Source organism: Chanodichthys erythropterus, chromosome 19 (assembly GCF_024489055.1).
Source record: "Chanodichthys erythropterus isolate Z2021 chromosome 19, ASM2448905v1, whole genome shotgun sequence".
In the NCBI taxonomy this organism is placed as follows: Eukaryota; Metazoa; Chordata; class Actinopteri; order Cypriniformes; family Xenocyprididae; genus Chanodichthys; species Chanodichthys erythropterus.
The window spans coordinates 26,455,398-26,477,446 of record NC_090239.1 but is presented as its reverse complement, the minus strand read 5'-3'; the positions used below and the strand labels follow the sequence as shown (position 1 = coordinate 26,477,446).

At 36.0% G+C, this 22,049-nt stretch overlaps 3 protein-coding genes across 3 annotated transcripts; all 3 read left to right on the top strand.

The window, feature by feature from the left end:
- The first annotated feature begins 2,297 nt into the window (after positions 1-2,297).
- On the top strand, positions 2,298-5,389 carry LOC137007905 (carbonic anhydrase 4-like). The gene is made up of 9 exons (XM_067369611.1): positions 2,298-2,383; positions 2,514-2,586; positions 2,699-2,725; positions 2,822-2,992; positions 3,127-3,278; positions 3,350-3,418; positions 3,494-3,566; positions 4,147-4,310; positions 4,389-5,389. The coding sequence occupies exons 1-9, from the start codon at positions 2,381-2,383 to the stop codon at positions 4,620-4,622; spliced, it is 966 nt and encodes a 321-aa protein (XP_067225712.1). The 5' UTR covers positions 2,298-2,380; the 3' UTR covers positions 4,623-5,389.
- Positions 5,390-8,787: 3,398 nt separating this feature from the next.
- LOC137007669 (carbonic anhydrase 4-like) lies at positions 8,788-11,867 on the top strand. The gene is made up of 9 exons (XM_067369278.1): positions 8,788-8,884; positions 9,015-9,087; positions 9,200-9,226; positions 9,323-9,493; positions 9,628-9,779; positions 9,851-9,919; positions 9,995-10,067; positions 10,643-10,806; positions 10,885-11,867. The coding sequence occupies exons 1-9, from the start codon at positions 8,882-8,884 to the stop codon at positions 11,116-11,118; spliced, it is 966 nt and encodes a 321-aa protein (XP_067225379.1). The 5' UTR covers positions 8,788-8,881; the 3' UTR covers positions 11,119-11,867.
- Positions 11,868-13,892: 2,025 nt separating this feature from the next.
- On the top strand, positions 13,893-18,088 carry LOC137007549 (carbonic anhydrase 4-like). Its single transcript, XM_067369088.1, has 10 exons — positions 13,893-14,018; positions 14,217-14,286; positions 14,396-14,422; positions 14,868-15,038; positions 16,591-16,742; positions 16,819-16,899; positions 16,969-17,041; positions 17,127-17,290; positions 17,795-17,946; positions 18,010-18,088. Exons 2-10 carry the CDS (start codon positions 14,217-14,219, stop codon positions 18,086-18,088), a joined length of 969 nt encoding a protein of 322 aa, XP_067225189.1. The 5' UTR covers positions 13,893-14,018.
- Positions 18,089-22,049: the final 3,961 nt, after the last annotated feature.

The following is a 22,049-nucleotide window of genomic DNA, read 5'->3' as shown; positions in this document are numbered from 1 at the left end:
CATTGCACACATCTATATATGATAAGCACCAGTACATCCAGAATTACAACTTTTTTATGATTAGTCACAAGGGTTTAATGTTTGCTACGTCAGAATTTATTTGGAAATGTGTTTCCATCTCCCATTATTAACTCTTTTTCACACAAGTCAAAAACCACCTGAAGTGAGCATAACTTTTTTTTGTGAATTAAGGGATTTTGGGGATTTTTATTCCAAATGTGGTGTTTCCATCACTCATTTCTGATGCAATACTTCAAAATGTGCATAAAAAAACAGGGTGATGGAAACAGCTAATGATGACAGCTCTTTTTTTTTTTTTTTTTTTTTTTGAGTGAATCTTTAAACATTTTTATCAGCTGTTTATAGTCTTGTGCTCTTCATACCAATTAAAATGTGGTGTATTTGGTTAATCTCTCTAAACACCCTCTTGACTTTTTTTGTATTTTGTGGTAGTACAATCTCAAACATCATGGATCAAATCACACTGGAAAGTCTACTTAAAGGGGTGGATAGGATTAAATATTACTGTTACCAAGGCTCCCTGACCACACCCAACTGCAATGAAGTTGTGATCTGTACAAGATCATATCAAAGTCAGTCAGGACTTGGTAAGACAAGGCAACTCTATGGTAGAGGAATTCATAAAAATCATATATTGCATACAATCTATTATTGGAGAACAACATTCATCATATTCTGAGTTAAAAAGTCACTCAATTGAATTTATTTCTCCAAACAGATCAACCTCTTCAGCACAACTCTCAATTTCAGGAGAGGAAGCTTCAGTTCTGATGACCATCAACTTCAGAGGAGTTCAGCCCTTGAATGGCAGAAATGTGACATCACAGGTGGTAAAATCCACCTTCATCTGTGGCCACATCCACTTTATCTATCATCACAGTCCTTCTCTTGCCAAGCTTGTCAACACTGTTTTCTGCAGAGCTGCTTATAGCTTTCATAATTGACGAATGTTGCAACATCGACACTATTATTGAACTGAACTGAATCATTGAACTGATGAAGTGAATAACACTACTGTCTTCTGTAGAGCTCCTTATGGCTGGATTGAACTCATAATTAATGAACTTTACACAGTTATTGAACTAATATGAATCAACATCGAACTGACCTCAGCGGAATAATGACACTGTTGTGTTTTTTTTCATTCTGTTTTAATAAATGATCATTATATTCCTGTTTATCACTGTATTTCATAAAGTGCAATATAAATAAATGTGATTTGACTTGGCTGTATGAGTTTGTTTTATTAATTTAATATATCTTGTAAATTATGTGTCAGCTTCATTGATCGTGTTTGATCATGGTTGACGTTTTCCGCAATATAATTTTATGTATCTTGTTACATGGAGAGACAAGATTTAAGCTAGTAGTTGATACTTAACTCTTCTTATTTCTATCCATTGTATTTTTAAACAATTTGCCATCTGTGAAAATAACATGAAGCCTAGAGTTAGAAAATATATTTTTTTAATACAAAAAAAACAGTTGAAGTCACAAAGTCTGCTTATGTTTTAGCTATCTGTAATTATATTCAACAGTAGATGATTCTGTAGTTTTAAGGGGATTTAAGTTTTAAATGTATAAAGCATGACAGCTAGACCTCAGTTATTAAAATTAAAACAATTTCTACTGTTCAAAAAAGTTTGGAAACTTGAACATTTTTAATGGTCTTGAAAGAAGTCTCTTCTGCACTATAGGCTTCTTTATTTGATCAAAAATACAATAAGAAGAGAAATATTGTGAAACAATATACTGTTTAAAATAACTGTTTTCTATTTGAATATATCTTAAAATGTAATTTATTCCTGTGTTGCAAAGCTGAATTTTCAGCATCATTACTCCAGTCTTCAGTATCACATGACCTTTCAGAAATCATTCTAATATAATGACTTGCTGCTCAAGAAACTTTTCTTATTATAATCAATGTTGAAAACAATGTTGAAATCTTCTTTGTATTATTATTAATATTATTATTATTATTATTTAATTGTATTTATTTATTAATATTATTTATTTATTTATTTGCTGCATAATATAGCCTATAAATGATCAAAACCACATGGTATTGACATTCATTTATTTTGGAACACATGCTACTCATCATTTAAGCTTAATGACTATGGGTGGAGACCTGCTTCACCTGAACCCAACTGGACTTAATTAGCTATCAGACGTCCTAAAGGGCGACACCTGTCAGTATTTGATGTTTGAAATCACCCTAAGCTTGTTTGTTCCTTTTAAAGCTTTTGAGTAATGCTGTTGGAGTAATTGTGCTGATTCAATATTGCTGGGTTTTTGGTTGTTTTTTTGGAAGAGAAGAACCTGTCTGATCTAGTGTAATTTTGTTTAATTAACTAAAATGGTAGGTTAACTGTGGGATTACTTCCAATTGATACAATCTTTATGATCTGGCTAAAAAATAAAGACTTTTAAGTGAATGAGAATAGGTGAAGTTTTTAACATTGTCCTTTTATACTTCCTTCTCCTTCAAGCTGAATGTTTGGTTTATGACCTGCCTTGCAGCTAGTTTGTTGTCTGTGTCATACAGCGCACCACTGTCTGTGGGTAAGATGCGATCATGTGACTTGGTTCCCAAACTTATGTAATTCAATTGTTTGTTTGCTGCTTTCAAAAACTTAATTCAGTGCGTTAATTTCGCTGCATTTGTGCTCCTCAGCTTGGTGTTATGATAAGCCGTCATGTAGTAAGTAGTTCTTTCATCCTTTTAACTGGCTATAGTTCCTTTCATGGCACAGAATAATTCAGTGAACTTTGCTTTAACGTGTTTTTTGTGTCTCAGGTGACATCACATGGCCCATAATTGCCAAAAAAGACTGTAATGGCACTCAACAGTCTCCAATAGACATCGTAACTGCAAATGTCCAGGCTAATGCTAATCTGACCTCATTCCACTTCACTGGCTACGATGACAAAACGACATTAACTGAGATTAAAAACACTGGCAAGACAAGTGAGTACATGTTCAAATGCATAACTGACAATAAAAAGAGCTTTGTTTATCTCCTCTCAGCATGCAGGAGTTATGTTCATTTCAGACAGAACATAGATAACCTCTGCATGTTGTATTTTGGCTTTACTCAACAGTCAAAGTTACACTGAATCACACAAGAATGCATGTGGAAGGAGGGGATCTGCCAGGCTTGTTTGCCAGTAAGCAGTTTCATCTCCACTGGGGTAACGGCAGTGCCATGCCTGGATCTGAACACACTGTGGATGGCAAACAATACCCGATGGAGGTATGAACATTGTACAGACTAAAACAACTTTTAGTAGTCTTTTACTCATTTGTCCTGACCATCTGTTTCAGCTGCACATAGTGAATAAGTTTGAACATAACGGGTCGACTCAGTTAGCTGCTCTTGGTTTCTTCATTGAGGTATGTTTTCTAATTACAAATAAATGATTTGAGACAGTTTTAGTTGAGGTTTTTCTTTTTGTATTGAACCCACAGGCCACTAATGACACTGGTAAACCAGAGAGCTGGAAGACCTTGACATCCTACCTGGCAAAAATTGCAAATGCAGGCAAGTTACAGGCTGCAAAAGTACCACATACACTCTAAAAAATGCTGGGTTAAAAACAACCCAAGTTGGGTTAAATGGACAAACCCAGCGATTGGGTGGTTTTAACCCAACTGTTGGGTTAAATGTTTGCCCAACCTGCTGGGTAGTTTTATTTAACCCAACTATTGTTTGAAAATGACTCTATAGCTGACTTAAAGTGAATCTAAAATGAAATTAAAGTGTTCATTTATTAAACATATTATTAAATGTTAGTTTTCAAGATATTTTGGGTTCATTTTAAGTAAGCAATACTGTAATTTTTAAACAATAGTTAAGTAAAACTACCCAGCAGGTTGGGCAAACATTTAACCCAACTGCTGGGTTTGTCCATTTTCAACCCAACTTGGGGGGTTTTTAACCCAGCATTTTTTAGAATGCAGGACTTGTTGCTTTATTCGGTAACACTTTAGTATAGGGAACACCATTCTTTAATAACTCTAAATATGAAGTACTTTTTTTTTTTTTTTTTATTGAAGTTCTAAGTATTCCCTGATGTGACTTCCTGAAAGTGCAAATTTCTAATGGCCTTCCTGTTTCTCAGGTGATAAAGCGTGCATCACTGAATATATCTCTATGGATGATCTGCTTCCTGGAGTGGACAGGACAAAATATTACCGTTACCTTGGCTCTTTGACCACACCAAACTGTAAAGAAGGTGTGGTGTGGACCATCTTTAAAGACCCTGTCAAAGTCAGCCAGGATTTGGTAAGGCTAGACCCTAAATTAAGGTTCTTTATTGCTGTTGCTGGTTCCATGATTTTTTTTTTTTCTCCTAAATATTAGATTGACCTGTTCAGCAAGAGGGTTTATGTCAACACTGCGACCAACTCCCCTCTAATGGTGGACACGTTCAGGGGTGTACAGCCTGTCAATGGCAGGATCGTGTCTTCACAGGTGGCAGATACCGGAGCTACTGGTCCTATATCCCAAACAACTTTTGACTTTCTAGACCTATCTTTTGAGTGTCCTACCCCTGAACCTTACCCTGCATTTGAGTTCCCAACTGATTCATACTAGTAGGATTCATAACGTTGTCAGCCATCTGACTTGAAGTGTCATTATTTTTAAGCAATATTTTAATGAATTGTAAAAACATGTTCCAGATTTGTCCGTCTTGTCAAGTGTGGGTCTTTCACTTTATGGTATCCTGTATGTGTTCATGTATGTGTATCTCTGTCCAACACTACTTTTAACAAGTTACTATACAACTAAAGCTCAAGAGCTGCGGTTTTACTAGTATGCACAGTATGAGGTTTTGTATGGTGTTTTTGGGACTCTTGCAAACATGTTTGACATGCACTATTTTATATGCACTAAATTTTATTTTAAGGCATTTTGTCATTGGTTTTGCACTTCAGAATGCGACACAACTAATGCTTTTAGAGCTGTAATGTAGTTGCTTGAAGGTATCAAGTCTCCATCTGTGTAGACAGGAGCTAAATTTGGTTGAAACATGGTTGTATATTTGTCAAGTTGCTGTTCTTAGTTTGAGTAATTCAAGAATGTCTACGATTTTTAAAGTTGTCTCGATCTAGCAGATGTACTTGTTTTGACCGTCATTCAGTGGCACTTGTCTGTAGTCAGGGTTTTTCTCACTGATCTGGAGTATTACTCTGGTTTATCCATTTATGCACAAGGGGTTTTTGCCTTTTTTAAATGAGCATTTATCTTGTCACCAAAATGTGAATGTTGTCAAAACAATGTCTTTAATTCATACTTGATTCAACTAACTTGTAATCCCTTTTATTTGTTTTAATGTATATTGAGGAAAAAATAAATTAATGTTTTCAGTCGGAGAGCCAGTGTTTAATTTCTCAAGCTCCACTTATGAATTTCTTGTAATGCTTTATGGAGTTGGTCTTTTGAGAGATGCATAGATTCGAGGAAATTAATGTGGTTTCCATGCTGGTCAATGACAAGTGACTAGTTTTAGGCTTGTGCATTCAAACATCAGTTTAAGTAGTTGGAGTTAATTAGATCTTTAAGACCTAGTCCTGAATCCAAATACCAGGCTGTCCATTTAACAGTCCGCATTTGAAGTGGATCAAAAAGTGAGTTATATTGATGCCGTTCACTTTAAACAACTTGATTCAACACCATTGCATCAGGTTTCTGGTTTAAATGTGATTTCATGTTAAATTGACTTAAAACGATTACTCTGACTTGACGATTTTCATATTGAAATGACATGTTTCAATCAAGTAACCCAACCAGGACTCAAGCAGTATTTTCACTCCCCATTATGCTTTGCAAAGGGGCTGAACTAGGAGTGTAAATGTTGAAATGAAGTTTTTTTTTTTTTTTTTTTTTTTTTAAACTGCTCTGGTATTTAAAAGCTTAATTTTATTTCTCACAATTTTACCGTTTGTGGTGAATTGTTGCACTTGTGCTTGGGTTGAGGACCTGCTAATAAACTTTCAAATTACTTTAAGAAAGTAATCACTGTGGTAGTGCTCTGGGTTGCATTTTCCCAAAAGCATTGTAAGCCTAATGTTTGTAAAATGATTGCCACCAATGGACTTATGATCAATTTAGGCTTTACAATGTTTTTGGTTAAGGCAATTTAGGATGAATCCAGTATCACATCTAGATTTCTAACACCGAACATCAAGTTATGTAAATCACAAAATTAAACAAGAATTAATTGTAAAAATCAATGTATATGAAAGGCTATTTTTATTTTATATGAACACAATTGATTCTAGTTTGACATGGTTGATTCTATTGGATTTTACTTGTCTCAAGCAGGTGCAACCACTGTCCATGACTAAGTTGGACATAACTATTTTACATTCTTCCTTAGTAGTTTTTGTCAAGCTGTGCCCAACCATAGTAAATAAGTTGAATCAACCTTAAAATTGACCCAACTTTTTTTCTCTTTTGTATGAGTTCAAATATAACGAAGTCAGTATTAAAATGATGTAGCATCAACAACAAACATTAACAATAGGGAAAGTGTATAAATGAACATCCTGGTTTCACAGAGGTAGGATTAGGCCTTAGTTCAATCACTTCAGTAGCTTTCATAAACATCATTACTGGTGTGCATCTTAAGACAAAATGTCACTGATGTAATTTTAAGATGTCCGTGTAAGTTAAAATGGCTCAAACATTGCATTTTAAAGCATTTTAGTCTGACTTAAGCCTTGTCTGTGAAACTGAGCAAATGTTTCCCAAGATAACCCCCAAGATTTGTTCTGCAGAAATTCCTACAGATTTGTAGTGACGCATGTAAGTGACTTTTTTTTTGTTTTGTTTTACAAATCCTGAAACAGACTCCAGCAACCCACCACTCTGCTTTCATCAGCTTTGCCGTTAATTATAAAATTTACCTGAACTTAATTCTTAAGAAGTTTTAATATCAGTTTTTGTGTTTTTCTAATGAGCTACTTTAACTTAAATGTGTTTCTAAATACTGATGACTGGATATTACAACTGGTTGTCTTTTAACATTTCTTTCCCTAATAAAAATGAATACTTTTAAATGTGTTACATCTGTACAATATTACAATATGACGGCACAACAATAGTGATCGTCAATAAGCCTAATACAATAAAAATAAGGTCATATAGATCATAACAGTCTCAGAGGTAAGAAGTGGGTTATGTTTGTCTTTTCACCCTGGTGAGGCAAATGTTGGATCACAATAATTAGGAACCACAGTTTACACAAATCCCTTCACTCAATTGGGATGTCTTTTATCTCCTTTACTCTGAACGGCAATGGCACCTTCATCTGTGGCCACATCCACTTTATCTATCATCACAGTCCTTCTCTTGCCAAGCTTGTCAACACTGTTTTCTGCAGAGCTGCTTATAGCTTTCATAATTGACGAATGTTGCAACATCGACACTATTATTGAACTGAACTGAATCATTGAACTGATGAAGTGACTAACAACACTACTGTCTTCTGTAGAGCTCCTTATGGCTGGATTAAACTCATAATTAATGAACTTTACACAGTTATTGAACTAATATGAATCAACATCGAACTGACCTCAGCTGAATAATGACACTGTTGTGTTTTTTTTCATTCTGTTTTAATAAATGATCATTATATTCCTGTTTATCACTGTAATGCTGCTTTGAAATAATCTGTATTTCATAAAGTGCAATATAAATAAATGTGATTTGACTTGGCTGTATGAGTTTGTTTTATTAATTTAATATATCTTGTAAATTATGTGTCAGCTTCATTGATCGTGTTTGATCATGGTTGACGTTTTCCGCAATATAATTTTATGTATCTTGTTACATGGAGAGACAAGATTTAAGCTAGTAGTTGATACTTAACTCTTCTTATTTCTATCCATTGTATTTTTAAACAATTTGCCATCTGTGAAAATAACATGAAGCCTAGAGTTAGAAAATATATTTTTTTAATACAAAAAAAACAGTTGAAGTCACAAAGTCTGCTTATGTTTTAGCTATCTGTAATTATATTCAACAGTAGATGATTCTGTAGTTTTAAGGGGATTTAAGTTTTAAATGTATAAAGCATGACAGCTAGACCTCAGTTATTAAAATTAAAACAATTTCTACTGTTCAAAAAAGTTTGGAAACTTGAACATTTTTAATGGTCTTGAAAGAAGTCTCTTCTGCACTATAGGCTTCTTTATTTGATCAAAAATACAATAAGAAGAGAAATATTGTGAAACAATATACTGTTTAAAATAACTGTTTTCTATTTGAATATATCTTAAAATGTAATTTATTCCTGTGTTGCAAAGCTGAATTTTCAGCATCATTACTCCAGTCTTCAGTATCACATGACCTTTCAGAAATCATTCTAATATAATGACTTGCTGCTCAAGAAACTTTTCTTATTATAATCAATGTTGAAAACAATGTTGAAATCTTCTTTGTATTATTATTAATATTATTATTATTATTATTATTTAATTGTATTTATTTATTAATATTATTTATTTATTTATTTGCTGCATAATATAGCCTATAAATGATCAAAACCACATGGTATTGACATTCATTTATTTTGGAACACATGCTACTCATCATTTAAGCTTAATGACTATGGGTGGAGACCTGCTTCACCTGAACCCAACTGGCCTTAATTAGCTATCAGACATCCTAAAGGGCGACACCTGTCAGTATTTGATGTTTGAAATCACCCTAAGCTTGTTTGTTCCTTTTAAAGCTTTTGAGTAATGCTGTTGGAGTAATTGTGCTGATTCAATATTGCTGGGTTTTTGGTTGTTTTTTGGAAGAGAAGAACCTGTCTGATCTAGTGTAATTTTGTTTAATTAACTAAAATGGTAGGTTAACTGTGGGATTACTTCCAATTGATACAATCTTTATGATCTGGCTAAAAAATAAAGACTTTTAAGTGAATGAGAATAGGTGAAGTTTTTAACATTGTCCTTTTATACTTCCCTCTCCTTCAAGTTGAATGTTTGGTTTATGACCTGCCTTGCAGCTAGTTTGTTGTCTGTGTCATACAGCGCACCACTGTCTGTGGGTAAGATGCGATCATGTGACTTGGTTCCCAAACTTATGTAATTCAATTGTTTGTTTGCTGCTTTCAAAAACTTAATTCAGTGTGTTAATTTCGCTGCATTTGTGCTCCTCAGCTTGGTGTTATGATAAGCCGTCATGTAGTAAGTAGTTCTTTCATCCTTTTAACTGGCTATAGTTCCTTTCATGGCACAGAATAATTCAGTGAACTTTGCTTTAACGTGTTTTTTGTGTCTCAGGTGACATCACATGGCCCATAATTGCCAAAAAAGACTGTAATGGCACTCAACAGTCTCCAATAGACATCGTAACTGCAAATGTCCAGGCTAATGCTAATCTGACCTCATTCCACTTCACTGGCTACGATGACAAAACGACCTTAACTGAGATCAAAAACACTGGCAAGACAAGTGAGTACATGTTCAAATGCATAACTGACAATAAAAAGAGCTTTGTTTATCTCCTCTCAGCATGCAGGAGTTATGTTCATTTCAGACAGAACATAGATAACCTCTGCATGTTGTATTTTGGCTTTACTCAACAGTCAAAGTTACACTGAATCACACAAGAATGCATGTGGAAGGAGGGGATCTGCCAGGCTTGTTTGCCAGTAAGCAGTTTCATCTCCACTGGGGTAATGGCAGTGCCATGCCTGGATCTGAACACACTGTGGATGGCAAACAATACCCGATGGAGGTATGAACATTGTACAGACTAAAACAACTTTTAGTAGTCTTTTACTCATTTGTCCTGACCATCTGTTTCAGCTGCACATAGTGAATAAGTTTGAACATAACGGGTCGACTCAGTTAGCTGCTCTTGGTTTCTTCATTGAGGTATGTTTTCTAATTACAAATAAATGATTTGAGACAGTTTTAGTTGAGGTTTTTCTTTTTGTATTGAACCCACAGGCCACTAATGACACTGGTAAACCAGAGAGCTGGAAGACCTTGACATCCTACCTGGCAAAAATTGCAAATGCAGGCAAGTCACAGGCTGCAAAAGTACCACATACACTCTAAAAAATGCTGGGTTAAAAACAACCCAAGTTGGGTTAAATGGACAAACCCAGCGATTGGGTGGTTTTAACCCAACTGTTGGGTTAAATGTTTGCCCAACCTGCTGGGTAGTTTTATTTAACCCAACTATTGTTTGAAAATGACTATAGCTGACTTAAAGTGAATCTAAAATGAAATTAAAGTGTTCATTTATTAAACATATTATTAAATGTTAGTTTTCAAGATATTTTGGGTTCATTTTAAGTAAGCAATACTGTAATTTTTAAACAATAGTTAAGTAAAACTACCCAGCAGGTTGGGCAAACATTTAACCCAACTGCTGGGTTTGTCCATTTTCAACCCAACTTGGGGGGTTTTTAACCCAGCATTTTTTAGAATGCAGGACTTGTTGCTTTATTCGGTAACACTTTAGTATAGGGAACACCATTCTTTAATAACTCTAAATATGAAGTACTTTTTTTTTTTTTTAATGAAGTTCTAAGTATTCCCTGATGTGACTTCCTGAAAGTGCAAATTTCTAATGGCCTTCCTGTTTCTCAGGTGATAAAGCGTGCATCACTGAATATATCTCTATGGATGATCTGCTTCCTGGAGTGGACAGGACAAAATATTACCGTTACCTTGGCTCTTTGACCACACCAAACTGTAAAGAAGGTGTGGTGTGGACCATCTTTAAAGACCCTGTCAAAGTCAGCCAGGATTTGGTAAGGCTAGACCCTAAATTAAGGTTCTTTATTGCTGTTGCTGGTTCCATGATTTTTTTTTTTTCTCCTAAATATTAGATTGACCTGTTCAGCAAGAGGGTTTATGTCAACACTGCGACCAACTCCCCTCTAATGGTGGACACGTTCAGGGGTGTACAGCCTGTCAATGGCAGGATTGTGTCTTCACAGGTGGCAGGTACCGGAGCTACTGGTCCTATATCCCAAACAACTTTTGACTTTCTAGACCTATCTTTTGAGTGTCCTACCCCTGAACCTTACCCTGCATTTGAGTTCCCAACTGATTCATACTAGTAGGATTCATAACGTTGTCAGCCATCTGACTTGAAGTGTCATTATTTTTAAGCAATATTTTAATGAATTGTAAAAACATGTTCCAGATTTGTCCGTCTTGTCAAGTGTGGATCTTTCACTTTATGGTATCCTGTATGTGTTCATGTATGTGTATCTCTGTCCAACACTACTTTTAACAAGTTACTATACAACTAAAGCTCAAGAGCTGCGGTTTTACTAGTATGCACAGTATGAGGTTTTGTATGGTGTTTTTGGGACTCTTGCAAACATGTTTGACATGCACTATTTTGATGTTAAGGCATTTTGTCATTGGTTTTGCACTTCAGTATGCGACACAATGCTTTTAGAGCTGTAATGTAATTGCTTGAAGGTATCAAGTCTCCATCTGTGTAGACGGGAGCTAAATTTGGTTGAAACGTGGTTGTATATTTGTCAAGTTGCTGTTCTTAGTTTGAGTAATTCAAGAATGTCTATGATTTTTAAAGTTGTCTCGATCTAGCAGATGTGCTTTGTTTTGTTCGTCATTCAGTGGCACTTGTCTGTAGTCAGGGTTTTTCTCACTGATCTGGAGTATTACTCTGGTTTATCCATTTATGCACAAGGGGTTTTTGCCTTTTTTAAATGAGCATTTATCTTGTCACCAAAATGTGAATGTTGTCAAAACAATGTCTTTAATTCATACTTGATTCAACGAACTTGTAATCCCTTTTATTTTAATGTATATTGAGGAAAAAATAAATTAATGTTTCAGTCGGAGAGCCAGTGTTTAATTTCTCAAGCTTCACTTATGAATTTCTTGTAATGCTTTATGGAGTTGGTCTTTTGAGAGATGCACAGCTTCGAGGAAATTAATGTGGTTTCCATGCTGGTCAATGACAAGTGACTAGTTTTAGGCTTGTGCATTCAAACATCAGTTTAAGTAGTTGGAGTTAATTAGATCTTTAAGACCTAGTCCTGAATCCAAATACCAGGCTGTCCATTTAATAGTCCGCATTTGAAGTGGATCAAGTGAGTTATTTTTTTTATTTTTTTTATGCAGTTCACTTTAAACTTGATTCAACACCATTGCATCAGGTTTCTGGTTTAAATGTGATTTCATGTTAAATTGACTTGAAACGATTACTCTGACTTGACGATTTTCATATTGAAATGACATGTTTCAATCAAGTAACCCAACCAGGACTCAAGCAGTATTTTCACTCCCCATTATGCTTTGCAAAGGGGCTGAACTAGGAGAGTAAATGTTGAAATGAAGTTTTTTTTTTTTTTTTTTTTTTTTTTTTTTTAACTGCTCTGGTATTTAAAAGCTTGTTAATTTTATTTCTCACAATTTTACCGTTTGTGGTGAATTGTTGCACTTGTGCTTGGGTTGAGGACCTGCTAATAAACTTTCAAATTACTTTAAGAAAGTAATCACTGTGGTAGTGCTCTGGGTTGCATTTCCCAAAAGCATTGTAAGCCTAATGTTTGTAAAATGATTGCCACCAATGGACTTATGATCAATTTAGGCTTTACAATGTTTTTGGTTAAGGCAATTTAGGATGAATCCAGTATCACATCTAGATTTCTAACACAGAACAAGTTATGTAAATCACAAAATGAAACAAGAAATAATTGTAAAAATCAATGTATATGAAAGGCTATTTTTTTTATTTTATATGAACACAATTGATTCTAGTTTGACATGGTTGATTCTATTGGATTTTACTTGTCTCAAGCAGGTGGAACCACTGTCCATGACTAAGTTGGACATAACTATTTTACATAGATTCTTCCTTGGTAGTTTTTGTCAAGCTGTGCCCAACCATAGTAAATAAGTTGAATCAACCTTAAGTTGACCCAACTTTTTTTTTTTTTTTTCTGAGTTCAAATATAACGAAGTCAGTATTAAAATGATGTAGCATCAACAACAAACATCAACAATAGGGAAAGTGTGTATAAATGAACATCCTGGTTTCACAGAGGTAGGATTAGGCCTTAGTTCAATCACTTCAGTAGCTTTCATAAACATCATTACTGGTGTGCATCTTAAGACAAAATGTCACTGATGTAATTTAAGATGTCCGTGTAAGTTAAAATGGCTCAAACATTGCATTTTAAAGCATTTTAGTCTGACTTAAGCCTTGTCTGTGAAACAACTGGTTGTCTTTTAACATTTCTTTCCCTAATAAAAATGAATACTTTTAAATGTGTTACATCTGTACAATATTACAACATGACGGCACAACAATAGTGATCGTCAATAATAAGCCTAATAAATAAAAATAAGGTCATATAGATCATAACCGTCTCAGAGGTAAGAAGTGGATTATGTTTGTCTTTTCACCCTGGTGAGGCAAATGTTGGATCACAATAATTAGGAACCACAGTTTACACAAATCCCTTCACTCAATTGGGATGTCTTTTATCTCTTTTACTCTGGACGGCAATGGCAGTGACTGTAACATTGAGTGTATTTTGCAGTATTAAACGCGTATTTATACCAATTTCATCAGGCTCCGGAGATTCTTCAAAAAGAACACAAAGAATGTCCTTCTCAGCTGCCATAGCTGCAACTCCTGCGTCATCAGAACAGGGTGTTCAACACACCACCGTTTCCGTTTAAAAAATGATGCACACTGGACATCAAACTACCTGTCAGGGGGTGGAGTATAATAGTGACATCATCAAACACCTGAACCAAATGGGCCTTAATCACATGGTACCACATGTCACAATTTAATCACTTTGAAGACTGTCCACAGTCATGCGTTTGCACATTTCAGGGCTTTGAAATCCTTTGAAAATAAAACTTTCATATACACTGTAGTTTTCCAAAAGGGTTTTGTAGATTCAATACAGGAACCAGGTTTTGGCTTTTAATCAGAAGAGAGGCAGCCAAGTGCAATATTCAAGGACTGGTAAAGTCAATTTAATTGACTAAAATGCTAAGATAACAGTTTATGTATTCACAAATATGTGACATAAAAAGAATTAGCTGAAATGGCATTTAATCTGTGTGATGTTCAATTGTTTGTTCTTTTAATTTGATTAATCCTTTAGTTGAAAATTATATAACAGATCAGAGTGTTTGCATTATTTATTTTTGTTGTTGTTAGATGAATGCTTTCATGGCCTGCCTTGCAGCTTGTCTGTGGCTGTTGGTACCCACTGCATCAACCTCTGCACGTAAGAGTTTGTTCATCATTTAGTTGTGTTGCCATTTCTCTGAATAATGTTACTTCACTGTATATTGTCACATTTCACACATTGTCTCTTTTCATTTGCCTTTTTTCAGCGTGGTGTTATAACAGCCCATCCTGTAGTAAGTTGTTACCCCCCACATAAATGGTACCATAACAGAGTTAATTTTAATTACAACAAAGATAGGCCTATTTAATTTAGGGGACAGATGGGGGCAGTTGTGGCCTAATGGTGAGAGAGTTGGACTTGTAACCGTGCTCTCATTACCCACAACTGAGAAAGGCACCTAACCCCAAATAGCTCCCCAGATGTCGTACCAAAAAACGGCTGCCCACTGCTCTGGATTTGTGTTCACTGTGTGAATGCACTTGGATGGGTGAAATGCAGAGCACAAATTCAGTGTATGGGACACCATAGGCTACTTGGCTCACTTCACTTAAAACATAATGTTCAATCTGAACAAGTAAACAAAATGCATCACTGTTATCTTGGAAGCAGAGATTAAAAATGTTTTGATACGAATAATGGTGCGAGGATGTTTAGAATATTTTTTTTCTGCATCTCAGATGATGTCGCTTGGCCCACAATTGCAAGTAAAGACTGTAATGGCACTCAACAGTCTCCAATAGACATCATAACCGCCAATGTCCAGGCTAATGCTAATCTGACCTCTTTCAACTTCACTGGCTACGATGACAAAACGACATTAACTGAGATTAAAAACACTGGCACGACAAGTGAGTAGATCTCTTTGTCTTATAATTTATTCTAGTTTTGTGCAAGACAGGTTTATTCACACAGAATGTTTTTTGCAGTTTAAAACGTGAGAACCAGGGCATTGGAACGAAAAAAAAAAAACTAAACTGAGTGGTTGTTTACTCAATACCATTTTCAACAAAAATGCATTTTGGCTGCTCATTTACATGACAATATTTTTAAGTTTTTGAAAAATGCAAAAATGCAGTATAATATTACAGTTTTAATCATTTTCACCGGTCCGTGTGAAAGGGGATTGTTTTGACAATGTAAGCTAAAAATGCGAAGGAGGAACTTTCCATTTTTATTACGTTGTGAAAATGTACCCTAAAGCTCTAGAGATTCATCTAACTTTTTTAACTTGACCCACCACATTTTTGTCATGCCCAAGACTCTGCAAAAGAGATGTGATTGCAACAGTCAAACATGTCGTGCTTGCTTGTTTACATTGAAAGGCAATTGAAAAGCAGCATGGTGGAATTAAGACACGTTCTGTGTGAACGGCCCTTTAGGGGCGCATTTTTGCGATGCATGGTTGTTGTTGTGTTTTTTTTTTTTTTTGTTGTTTTTTTTTTAAGAACATTCATCAATTGTGAAAATTAACCATGGTTTTATTACAAATACAACAACACAAAAAAAAAAAACATAGTTAACACAAATTAACCATGGTTTTACTATACTAACCATAGTTAAACCATGGTATTTGTTGTAAAACTGGTTATACAAATGGTAATCAATCTGCCAAAATAACATTGTTGGTACACCATGCATGTCCCTTTAAATGCAAATGAGCAGCTGGTCCTGGCCCGCTTTCCAAAAGAGGGCAGAGCTATAACGGCTCGTTCTTCAGTTGTTCAACAACAAAGCTGGAGAATCTCACGCAGCCAAAATGTTGATTGTCAGTAACGGTGTTCAGCCTTACATACTGATGGAGAGACTCAGGAAGAAGTTACAACTTTTAGAATGAAACTGGACGTTTCTGAATGGTTAGTGGATAAATTTATGCAGTTGCTGTGGAGTTGATTCAACTCATCCACTAGCATTTGCCGTCATGTTAACCTTTTAACCTCGTTTGTGAAGCAGTCCGGCGTAAAATGACGGCATGACAACAACACTCTACTACAACAACTCTTCGTCTTCTCTAAAGCAACCTTTGTTCCATTTTCTCAGGGGCAGGGTTTATGTAAACTTTAGGGTTAGTGATGTCACCAATCCAGGAAGAAGCTTGTTGTAGTCCGTTTGTTGTCCTTAAATGGAATTCTTTAAAAGAATGTCTCCCTTTTGCATTGAACTTTGAGCATCGTAACTTTGCATATGTTTATGCACAAACGGCATCATTACACACTAACTAAAGTTAAAAAGTGAAATTATAACCACCCCTTTAAAGATGTCCATCTAGAGTGTTTGCATTGAAAAAACGATGGAAAAGTAGCACAGTAGTAGTGTGAATGGCCCGTTACTGATCCTTTTGATAAGAAACGGGCTAGAAACGGAATCTCGCTGTGTTCAATTTGTTGTGGTTTTGCTCTACAGTCAAAGTTACACTTGATCACAAGAGAATGCAAGTGGAAGGAGGGGATCTGCCAGGCTCATTTGCCAGTACAGAGTTTCATCTCCACTGGGGTAACGGCAGCACCATGCCTGGATCTGAACACACTGTGGATGGAAAACGATACCCTATGGAGGTATGAATATATGGTAATGTAATATAATAAAGCTTTTGTTTTTATTACTGTTCTTATAAAAGGTCTTGCATCTCAGTTGCATATTGTAAATAAGGCTGAGCGTAATGGCAGTATGACTGGTGATCCAGAATGGGCAGTTCTTGGTATCTTCATTGAGGTATGTTGCCTTTTCCTCTTATTTGTTTTCGATTTTTTTCAAGTGTTTCAATTGTAATGCCACCCACAGGCCTCTAATGACATTGGGAAACCTATGAGCTGGAAGAACTTGACGTCTTATCTTCAGAAAATTGCCAATGCAGGTTTGGCCATGATCTTACAAGTATGAGTAAAATGGATGCATAAAATAAGCTGGTAATGTTCATAAATGCACTAATTATGTCTAAGGTGATAATGAACGCATTTACCACAATATCTCCATGGATGATCTGCTTCCTGGAGTGGACAGGACTAAATATTACCGTTATATTGGCTCTCTGACTACACCAAACTGCACTGAAGGTGTGGTGTGGACTATCTTTAAAGATTCATTCAAAGTCAGCCAGGATTTGGTAAGTCTAGACACTCAAAGTATTTAAGATTTGAGTTTGATTTGCACAGTTACCATCAATTTAGATTAACACATTAATTTTCTCTAAATACATTGCACATCATCTCATTTCTCCAAGAGTTTAAAAAGGGTTTGTTTTTGAGGATTCAGTCTCTCTAAACCCCTCCTTCCTGATAGCCTACTCTGCTCTGATTGGTCAGATGGCCTATTCTGTTGTGATTGGTCTACCACTCACAGCGTGTTGGAAATGAAACGGCAATCATATCTGAATTTCAGCAAGTAGTTTTTAAAAAAATGCCATGTACCCATTTAATTTATGTATGACTGACATATGCATCACATTCTGTTTATTTAACTGTACTCCAAATGGATTGAAAATTTAACATTTTTAAAATTAACATTTTTAAAATCTTAATTTGACCTAAATTCTTGAGTGCAATTGGAATAAAATGAGACCTTATTTTTAATCATCTTTGGCTTCATTAAATTGCTTCTGTTTCTCTAGATTGACCTCTTCACTACGACTGTGTACATCAACACGACCATTAACTCTCCTCTAATGACCAACACTTTCAGGGGTGTTCAGCCCATCAATGACAGGATTGTGACGTCACAGGTACCAGGTACCAAAACTACTGGCTTGCTTACACCAACTAGGCTGACATTAACTACAAAACCAACTACAACATCAACCGCAAAACCAACTAAACCAAGATCAAGCGCGACAAACCCATCCCAGGCTCTCGTGTGGCCACTTGGGAGTCTTGTAATCCTGTATTACATCATACCCTTGTTCTAAAATTGGTCCGCGAAATTAAGGTACTTTTTAACTGATGACTTTAGACCTGATGGCATAATCCATTTGATTTAAAAAACAACAACAAAAAAAAAAAAAAACACACCATGTAAAGTAATGTAAATTTTATCTGCTTTAGTGTAGAGTTCTTATTATTGTCAAGGTTTATTAATGTTGTGGAAAGATTTCAGTGTTTTTCAGCTAAATGCTAGTTTCCTCACACTCAGTTTGTTTCCTGCAACTGTTTCATATGGAAGTGGATGTGTTGCAGGTTGTGTACTGATTTTAGTGCAAAGTTTTGAGAACTTTGAGCTTCATTTTGTGAAAACCAGTCATTTTCATATTGTGATTTCTACTCCTTGCATTTTTAAATGCATATTCTTTTGTCATATGGAAAAACTTCATTAAAATTAATAATTCTATCAAATTTACAGTTTCTTTTGTGCTTGTTCTATTCTGTCATTTTAAAGGGTTAGTTCATCCAAAATGAAGATTGTCATTTATTACTCACCCTTATGTCGTTCCACAGCCGTACGACCTTCATTCATCTTTGGAACATGAATTAAGATATTTTTGAAATCTGAGAACTCTGACTCCTCCATGTAGACCATAATTTAACCACCAGTCGAAGTCCAGAAAGGAACTAAGGACATGGTTAAAATAGTCGACATGACAGCAGTGGTTCAACCTTAATTTTCTGAAGCGACGAGAATACTTTAAATATGAAAGTGTGGGGTTTTTTTCTACTAATATAAATGCAACAAAAAAGACAGAAATCAAAAGTTAAAGGGTTAGTTCACCCAAAATTGAAAATGTAATTTATTACTCACCCTCATGCCGTTCCACACCCGTAAGACCTTAGTTTATCTTCGGAACACAAATTAAGATATTTTAGTTGAAATCTGATGGCAGTGAGGCCTGCATAGCCAGCAATGACATTTCCTCTCTCAAGATCCATTAATGTACTAAAAACATATTTCAATCAGTTTGTGAGTACAGTGATTTCAATATTAATATTATAAAGTGCCGAAAATATTTTTGGTGCGCCAAAAACACAAAATAACGACTTGTATAGTGATGGTGGATTTCAAAACACTGCTTCAGGAAGTTTCTGAGCATTATGAATCGGCATGTCAAATCTGAATCGGCCATCACTATCGCTATAAATATCTTAATTTGTGTTCCGAAGATGAATGAAGGTCTTGCGTGTGTGTGTGGAATGACATGAGGGTAATTAATGACATTAGAACACAGATCTGACACATTAAGCATTAGTTTCATGAGTTACTAAGTGGAAGGGAGGCTCTCAGGCTCTTCACATAAAAATCACAGGCTCTTTGACAACATAGGAATTTGGGAATTGTCTTGTTTAAGTTTTGTTACAAGCTGTTCACATGCTGACAATAATAAAGCAGTTAACACTTAAAAAATCTTACATTTCTAGCGGTCATCTTATGTTTGCAAATATTTGCAAAGTATTTTAACATGCAGATATTTTAAAAGCTGACAAGTAGAGTATGGTCTGTCTTCCCAAATAATATATGAAATATGTACTCCACAGTCTAGTTGGTATATGCATTTTATAAGGTAATTTGCATATCCTGCATTCCACACTTAAGTGCATCATCAGGTGCATCTTTTCAGTGTCAAAATACTACTAACAATGTTTATAATATAAAATGGCATAGAATAGTGCATAAGTGCACATTCCTAGAAGCAGAAAGACACATAGATCCTCTTCACATTTCTGGAGTCCTCAAAGTCGTTATAGTTGAGTAAACTTATTTAGTGGTGAACAAGATGCTACAAAAAAATCACAATAGCGTTTTTACAATATATATATTTTTTAAATTTATTTATTTTTTATAAATAGAGGTTTGATTGATTATGGTGATCAGAAGAGAAAAAAAATGTCAAATTGAAATGATTAAGTAAATGAAAAAATAAGCTTTGCTATGTTAATGACTATGGAAACTCAATATCCATCTGGAATCCATCTGGTTGGAGGATACTGTAATCCTTTAGTTTAAATTACACTTTATCTTGATGTCTAGGACAATTGATATGAACATTTAGAATGAGAAAGGTGTGGGCGTTGAATAAAGCGAAAAGATCACTTGAGATATTAAATTTCCCTCCCATGTGGCTCAGATGTGTTTGCTGGTTCTTTGCCAGCTGATGTTTCCTATGGCCACATCATCACTGCAGGTCAAAACTCATTACATAAGACTAAAATGTTTCTAAACACATGCAGGCGCTACACAATAATATTAGTTATACACAATAACATAGTTATTGTGTGTATGGCATAGTAACATTATGCCATTGTGCCATTAATACAGTAGTGCCACCTTTGAGAATGACCATTACACAATATAGACTGATGTTTCCACAAAGAAAGCTGAATGTGCATCCAGTGGATAGAGCGACAGTTATAGGATAGAATATTATAGGCAAATGTGTTTAACCAGCTTTTAAGGATTGCTTGCTTACTCATGATAGCATAATAGGCTATATGTTTAAAAAATACTGAACAATATAAAAAAGTAATATACATTTCATGGTAGGGCCAATGTAAGCACAATATTGGCTTGAACAAACTCTTTTAAGGTCAGCCCAAACCCATTTAGGGCCTACGTTGGGGCAAAGTCAGATAGGGCCGACATGGAACCCATGGCCAAACCCATGTAGTTCTCACACTGGGGCAAATTCAGATAAGGCTGACATGGAGCCTGTGGACAAAGCCCTTTAGGGTCTACGATGGAGCTAATTCAGATAGGGCCAATATGGAACCCATAGGCAAACCCATTTAGGCCCCACATTGGGGTAAATTTAGATATGGCCAACATGGAAACCGTGGACAAACTCATTTAGGACCCAATCTGGAACAAATTGAGATAGGGCGGACATGAAACCAGTGGACAAACCCATTTAGGGCCCAAGCGGGGGCAAATTGAGATAGGGCGGACATGGAACCCTGTGGACAAACCCATTTAGAGCCCACACTGGCGCAAATTCAGACATGGCTGACAATGAACCTGTGGACAAACCCATTTAGGGCCTACGCTGGAGCAAATTGAGATAGGGCGGACCTGAAAACCATGGACAAACCCATTTACGACCCATGCTGGGGCAAATTGAGATAGGGCAGACATGAAACCCGTGGACAAACTCATTTAGGACCCATGCTGGAGCAAATTGAGATAAGGCCAACATGAAAAACAGTGAACAAACCCATTTAGGGCCCAAGTGGGGGCAAATTGAGATAGGGCGGACATGAAACCAGTGGACAAACCCATTTAGGACCCATGCTGGAGCAAATTGAGATAGGGCCAACATGAAAAACAGTGAACAAACCCATTTATGGCCCATGCTGGGGCAAACTGAGATAGGGCCGACATGAAAAATGATAAACAAACCCATTTAGGGCCCATGCTGGGGCAAATTGAGATAGGGCTAACATGGAACCCCGTGGACAAACCCATTTAGAGCCCACACTGGTGCAAATTCAGACATGGCTGACAATGAACCTGTGGACAAACCCATTTAGGGCCTACGCTGGAGCAAATTGAGATAGGGTGGACATGAAACCCGTGGACAAATCCATTTAGGACCCATGCTGGGGCATACTGAGATAAGGCGGACATGAAACCCATGGACAAACCCATTTAGAGCCCACAATGGCGCAAATTCAGACATGGCTGACAATGAACCTGTGGACAAAACCATTTAGGGCCTACGCTGGAGCTAATTCAGATAGGGCCAATATGGAACCCATAGGCAAAACCATTTAGGGCCCACATTGGGGTAAATTCAGATATGGCCGACATGAAACCTGTGGACAAACCCATTTAGGACCCAGTCTGGATCAAACTGAGATAGGGCCGACATGAAAAACGGTGAACAAACCCATTTAGGGCCCAAGTTGGTGCAAATTCAGATATGGCCGACATGGAACCTGTGG

Excerpts from the sequence above, each read along its gene's own strand:
- LOC137007905 (XM_067369611.1), top strand. Across the intron at positions 2,726-2,821 it reads TTATGATAAGCCGTCATGTA|GTGACATCACATGGCCCATA; the intron begins GTAAGTAGTTCT and ends TTTGTGTCTCAG. Across the intron at positions 3,419-3,493 it reads CTCTTGGTTTCTTCATTGAG|GCCACTAATGACACTGGTAA; the intron begins GTATGTTTTCTA and ends TTGAACCCACAG.
- LOC137007549 (XM_067369088.1), top strand. The coding sequence starts at position 14,217 with ATGAATGCTTTCATGGCCTGCCTTGCAGCTTGTCTGTGGCTGTTGGTA. Across the intron at positions 14,287-14,395 it reads CACTGCATCAACCTCTGCAC|CGTGGTGTTATAACAGCCCA; the intron begins GTAAGAGTTTGT and ends GCCTTTTTTCAG. Across the intron at positions 16,900-16,968 it reads TTCTTGGTATCTTCATTGAG|GCCTCTAATGACATTGGGAA; the intron begins GTATGTTGCCTT and ends TGCCACCCACAG.
- LOC137007669 (XM_067369278.1), top strand. Across the intron at positions 9,920-9,994 it reads CTCTTGGTTTCTTCATTGAG|GCCACTAATGACACTGGTAA; the intron begins GTATGTTTTCTA and ends TTGAACCCACAG. Across the intron at positions 10,807-10,884 it reads TCAAAGTCAGCCAGGATTTG|ATTGACCTGTTCAGCAAGAG; the intron begins GTAAGGCTAGAC and ends CCTAAATATTAG.